Source organism: Lactuca sativa, chromosome 3 (assembly GCF_002870075.4).
Source record: "Lactuca sativa cultivar Salinas chromosome 3, Lsat_Salinas_v11, whole genome shotgun sequence".
NCBI classification, from domain to species: Eukaryota; Viridiplantae; Streptophyta; class Magnoliopsida; order Asterales; family Asteraceae; genus Lactuca; species Lactuca sativa.
In genome coordinates this window covers 22,761,532-22,768,070 of record NC_056625.2, presented here as the reverse complement: position 1 = coordinate 22,768,070, position 6,539 = coordinate 22,761,532, and the positions used below count along the sequence as shown (strand labels likewise).

The 6,539-nt window shown below is 40.1% G+C and overlaps 1 protein-coding gene across 1 annotated transcript; it reads left to right on the top strand.

Moving 5' to 3' along the window:
• Positions 1-2,584: 2,584 nt before the first annotated feature.
• On the top strand, positions 2,585-3,277 carry LOC111907320 (uncharacterized). The gene has a single exon (XM_023903089.1). It carries the CDS (start codon positions 2,585-2,587, stop codon positions 3,275-3,277), a length of 693 nt encoding a protein of 230 aa, XP_023758857.1.
• Positions 3,278-6,539: the final 3,262 nt, after the last annotated feature.

The following is a 6,539-nucleotide window of genomic DNA, read 5'->3' as shown; positions in this document are numbered from 1 at the left end:
AGGATTGTGACCTTGATGAGAATGGGAACCGGAAAGTAGAAAGTACAAGTGTGCTATTCGAGTGGTGATAGGTTTGATGAAAACTGGCGAAAACCCAAAAAAGAATGGCTACCATATGAAGAGTACAAAAAGACAAGGGAGGAAAAATATAAGCAAAAAGATAGAGGCTTTTATCAAAGGGAGGAATCAGTACATCAAAAAAATCAGATTTAGAAGACATGCTTTCAAGATTCGTGGCCACATCCGAGAAAAGACATAATGACACCGATGCTGCAATTAAAGATCAACAAAATATATTGAGAGAACACCAAATTATGATGAAAGATCAACAGGCTTTGCTTAGGAATCAGAAAGCATCCATTCTCAACATAGAAAAGCAGTCGGGCCAACTTGCACAACAAGTGAACGAGAGAAGACCGGGTGGACTTCCTAGTAATACCAAAAGCAACCCAAAAGGTGCACATATAAATATCGTGACAACTAGGAGTGGGAAGATTATAACTCCTCTGGCCCCTATTCAACAAGAAGATCCCAAGAATGTGCAAGATGAAGAAGCATAACATGAAGAATCACAAATTCCCAACCTGACTCGCCGAGTCGAGGTTACGGACTTGACGAGTTCCCCACCTGAACAGAAAAACAAGCCTCCTGTTAAACCATATCAGCCACCACTCCCATTTTTAGCCCGAGCTAGACAAGAAAAGAATGATGTTGACTACCAGAAGTTTCTGGAACACATAAAGGCTCTTCAAATCAATATGCCATTCATAGAGGCGGTTGCACAAATGCCTAAATATGCCAAATTCCTCAAGGAACTCCTAACTAATAGAAGGAAGATGGAAGAGGTGGAGAAAGTGGTCCTAAACAAGAATTGTTCAACTGCCATGTTGAACAAACTACCCAAGAAAAAGGGTGATCCGGGAAGCTTAACATTGCCTTGTCAATTCTGAAACTTAGCTACCATTTATGCACTAGCTGATTTGGGGGCAAGTGTAAATCTCATGCCATACTCATTCTTCAAGAAACTAGATCTTCTGGAGCCAAGGCCAATTCGAATGGCAATTCACCTAGCAAATAAGACGATTACATTCCCGAGAGGAATATGCGAAGATTTAATGGTGAAGGTCGATAAGTTCATGTTTCCCACGGACTTCATAGTATCAGATATGGAAGCGGATCCTTAAGTCCCAACCATACTTGGAAGGCCTTTCTTAAACACCGCAAGTGCCATAGTTGACATGCGAGACTCTAAACTTACTCTTCGGGTAAGAGACGAATCTGTTACTTTTGGGGTTGATCAAGCCATGAAGCATCCAAGGAATAGTGATGACACGACATTTTCGGATGATATGTTGGAAGAATTAATGGAGGCATGGAATGAAAATGAGCCAAACAAGTCCACCGTACCCCTTGAAGAAGAGTTTGATGCTGAAAAAGACCTGCTGGAAATAGAAAGACTACTCGAGGAAGCTGAATACAATGATCTTATCAGAAGTGCAGAACACTCGAATCGACTCGCCGAGTAGCCACGACCAACTCGACGAGTCCATTCGAAGAAACTCGATTTGTCACGAATTTTGCCCAAGACTCGACGAGTCCCTTCTCTAGACTCGATGTGTGCAACATTCTGAATGCAAAAATTGAGCTCAAGGCACTACCAGATCACTTGGAGTATGCATTTCTTGAAGATGGGCAACAAAAACCAGTAATTATAGCTGCTGATTTGGACAAACATGAAAAAGAAAGTCTCGTGGGTGTACTACGAAAGAGGCAAGGAGCTATAGCATGGAAGATAACCGACATCAAGGGAATTAGTCCGGCTTATTGTTCTCACAAGATTAACTTGGAAGATGGAGCTAAACCTGTAGTTCAACGCCAAAGAAGACTTAACCCAAACATGCAGTGGTTGACTTTTCCTTCAACAAGTGAAATGCATCAAGACACTCTTTAAAAAAGTCAAATGGGTCATCCTTCAAAAGAAGTTGAGTCAAGGGCCTTGTGATATTCGAAAAGTCTTTAATAAAACGCCGGTAAAATCCTGCATGACCTAGAAAGCTTCTCACTCCTTTTACATTAGTTGGAGGTGGTAATCTTGCTATAGTGTCAACTTTTGCTCTATCTACCTCAATCCCCATCCCTAAGACCTTGTGTCCCAACACAATTCCTTCCTTTACCATGAAATGATACTTCTCTTAATTAAGAACAAGGTTAGTCTTCTCACATCTTGCTAGCATCAAATCCAAATTAGACAAACAATCTTAAAAAGACGACCCGAACACCGAGAAATCATCCATAAAGACCTCCATAAATTTCTCAATAATGTCATGAAAAATGGCCATCATGCACCTTTGGAAAGTAGTCGGGGTATTGCACAACCCAAAAGGCATGCGTCTATATGCGAATGTTCCACTTGGGCATGTAAAATTGGTCTTGCGGGTCGATTGGAATTTGGAAATACCCCGAAAAACCATCAAGAAAGCAATAATAGAGATGACCGGAGAGTCTTTCGAGCATTTGATCGATAAATGATAATGGAAATTGATCCTTGCATGTGGCATCATTTAGTTTTCTGTAGTCAATGCAAATGCGCCACCCGGTTACTGTTGTTGTCGGAATTAACTCATTATTTTCATTGATTACCACCATCATTCATCCTTTTTTCGGTACCACAACCACCCACCCACTACCACCCCTCATTACCACCACCACTTGCCATTACCACAAACTACCACCCGCTACCACCACCTACCCACCACTACTGCTAACTACCACCCGCTATCACGACCCCCAACACCATCTACCTATCACCACCACCAATAACTATCATCCGCTTCCACCACCAATCATCATCAGCCACTACCACCACCTACCCACCACCACCTGCCACTACCACCAACTACCACCCACCGCCACCATCCACCTATTACCACCACCCGCCTTAACCATCACTCATCACCATTACCCCACTCACCACCCAACATCATCACCACCACCTGCCACCACTATCTCTACCACCAACATCATCCCCACTTACCACATTCACCACCCACCGCCTACAACCACCACTACCACAAAACATCACTACACGCCACTACCACCCATCACTAGCACCCGCCATCACCCAACCATCAACACCACCACTAAGGACCCACCTACCACCCACCATAACCACCATCCTTACTATTACCGACCACCCTACTTGTCACCCCCACCATCTTTTACCACCATCACCCACCACCTATCACCATCGACAACCACTACCCGCCACCACACATAACCACCACAAAACAACCATCACCCATGACCCTCATCACCTACGACCCACCACCATCACCACAAAACCCCCACTTTCACCACCCATCGCTACCTCACGACCACCACTCACTACCTACAACCACTAACATTATATGTGATTAAATACATATAATTGAATAAATCATTTATGATTATATGTACTTTTTTGATATATATTTAATCACATAAATCATATATGATTAAATACATATAATCACGTGTGATTATATTTATATAATAACATATGATTTATATGAACAATATTTCTTTTTTTCATACAAATCGTATGTAATTAAATACATCTAATCACACGTAATTAATTACACGAGAACAGTTATTGAATCTAGAAAATGAAATGTAATTTTCTCAATATAAATCATATGTTATTAACATATGATTTATTTTAATATTGGACCTCATTTATTTAATCACATGTGATTATACGTATTTAATCACATATGATTAATGTAAAAAATATATGTTTTCGTGTTCCTGATTCAATAGTTGTTCATGTATACATATAATCACATGTGATTAGATACACGAGAACAACTAACAAACCGGAAATGCAAAAATGAATCTTGTCCACATAAATCACATGTGATTATATCTATTTAATCACATATGATTATATGAAAAATATTCATTTTCAGATTTACGATCCAATAGTAGGCATCGTGTATTTAATCACATGTGATTATATTTATTTAATCACATAGGATTTATATGCAAGAGATTCGTTTTCAAGTTCTTGATTCAATAGTTGTTATTGTTGTGTATTTATTCACATGTGATTATATGTATTTTATCATATATGATTGAATACATGAGAACAACTATTGAATCGAAAACAACTATTGAATCGAGGACGTGGAAAAGAATCTTGGTCATATAAATCATATGTGATTAGATAAATATAATCACATGTGGTTAGATACACGAGAACAACTATCGAATTGAAAATGAGAAAATGAAATCTAGTCCACATAAATCATATGTGATTAAATACATGTAATCAAATAAATCATATGTGATTAAATAATATATTTAATCACATATGATTTTTATGGACAATATATTTTCACTTTTCCCATTCAATAGTCGTTCCCGTATAATTAATCACTTGTGATTATATGTATCTAATCACAAAAGATTTATATGAACAAGATTTGATTCCATGTCCTCGATTCAATTATTGTTCTTGTGTATTTTATCAAGTGTGATTATATTTATTTAATCACGGACAAAATTTATTTTCATGTTCTTGATTTATAATTATTTTTATGTAATTAATCATATATAATCATATGTATTTAATCATATAAGATTTATATGAACCCGATTCGTTTTCACGTTTTTGATTCAATAGTTGTTTTCATGTATTTAATCACATATGATTAATGTGGAAAATATATGTTCTCGTGTTCTTGATTCAATAGTAGTTCTTGTATACATATAATCACATGTGATTAAGTACACAAGAACAACTAATGAAGCGAAAATACGAAAATGAATATTGTCCACATATATCATATGTGATTTAATAGACATAATCATATGGGATTATATGGATTTAATCACATAGTTGGTAGTAGTGGCAGTTGGTGGTGGTGTGTAGGTGGTGGTAGTGGCTGATGATGATTGGTGGTGGAGGCGGGTGATGGTGATTGGTGGTGGTGATAAGTGGATGGTGGTGGGGGTGGTAGTGTGGGTGGTGATAATGGGTGGTAAATAGTAGTAGTGATGGGTAGGTGGTGGTAGCGGGTAGTAGTCGGTGGTAGTGGCGAGTAGTGGTGGTGATGAAGGATGGTAGTGGGTTGGTGGTGGTGGCATCGGGAGGTGGTGGTGGTGATGGATGGTGGCGGGTGGTGATGATGGGTGGGTAGTGATGGGTTGTAGTGTGGGTAGTGGAGGCGGGTGGTGGTGATGAGTGGGTGTGGTTGGTGGTGGTGGCAGGTGGTGGTGGAGGGGGTAGTGGAGGCAGGTGGTGGTGATGGGTGGGTGGTGATTGGTGGTGGTGGTGGCGGGTTGTAGTGTTTGATGGTGGTAGTGGGTGGTGGTAGTGATGGTGAGTGGTGGTGGTGATGGTGATGGGTGGGTGGTGGGGTGGTGGAGGCGGGTAATGGTGGTGGTGACGGGTGATGGAGATGGGTGATAGTGGTGGGCGGTGGTGATGGGTGGGTGGTTGAGGCAGGTGGTGGTGATGGGTGGTGGATGGTGGTGGTGGGGGTAGGTGATGGTGGGGGTGGTGGTTTGTGGTGTTGGCAGGTGACGGTGGTGATATGTGGGTGGTGGTGGTTAGTGGTGGTGGTGGTGATGGTAGGTGGTTCTGGGGGTGGGGGTGGGGGTAGGGGTGGTGGTAGTGGTGTTGGGTGGGTGGTGGGGTGGTGTCACACCCCCAAACCGGAACGGCGGAAACGTTCGGGGTGGGTGACATCATGTATAATATCACAACAATTGTATAGTAGTAATCAAAGCAACAACAACCATTGTATTAATAACATAGTATTTACATTGTGTTCAAAACATTACTTGTTTAACATTAATCATATCGTTATTTTCTCCTTGTTAGTTCTTATAACCATACCAACCCAGTCGGCCTAATCGCGACGTTTTTCAGGCGTCGGAATGTTAACGACATTTGTCACCCCAGGCCTGCCGGCCTAACTGTAGTTAACAGTCGGGATGTGGGATTGTCAGTCCCAAATAGATCTATTCACAAGTATCTCGCTCTCCCTACAAGAGACTCTGGTTGTAAGTCAGGACTTTTACCAGTACTTAGATAAGTACACGACGACATCTCACAACTTGCTTCAATGTTTTTATGAGTAATAACTGAAAACCCTTTTTGTTTATATGTAAACAAGAACTTTGTAAAATAGATCCTTTGTTCCATAAACTATATACATATTATAGTTTATAAGTTTGTTTCCGTGTTGTAACCTGAACTTTGTAAAATAGTATCCTTGTTGGTGTGAAAACCGTTACGTCTTAACATGTTTTGTAAATCATTTGTAAATTCAATAGTAACGATATTTTGCGTATTTAGTAAATTTCTCGCTTAATTTCTTACTAACGGTATGAAAACATAATAAGAAATTTATATTTTTAAGCACAAGATTTCTTGTGTTTTACTTGTATCCCCCCCCCCAACAATTTAAAAATCAAGAAAACTTAGGGGTATGAACTCATCTCGAATGTGATAACGGTTTTGATAACAGAATAGAATCGGTGACTTCGTTTTA

Bases quoted from the DNA above. Each gene is read 5' to 3' on its own strand.
- LOC111907320 (XM_023903089.1), top strand. From the start codon at position 2,585: ATGCGCCACCCGGTTACTGTTGTTGTCGGAATTAACTCATTATTTTCA.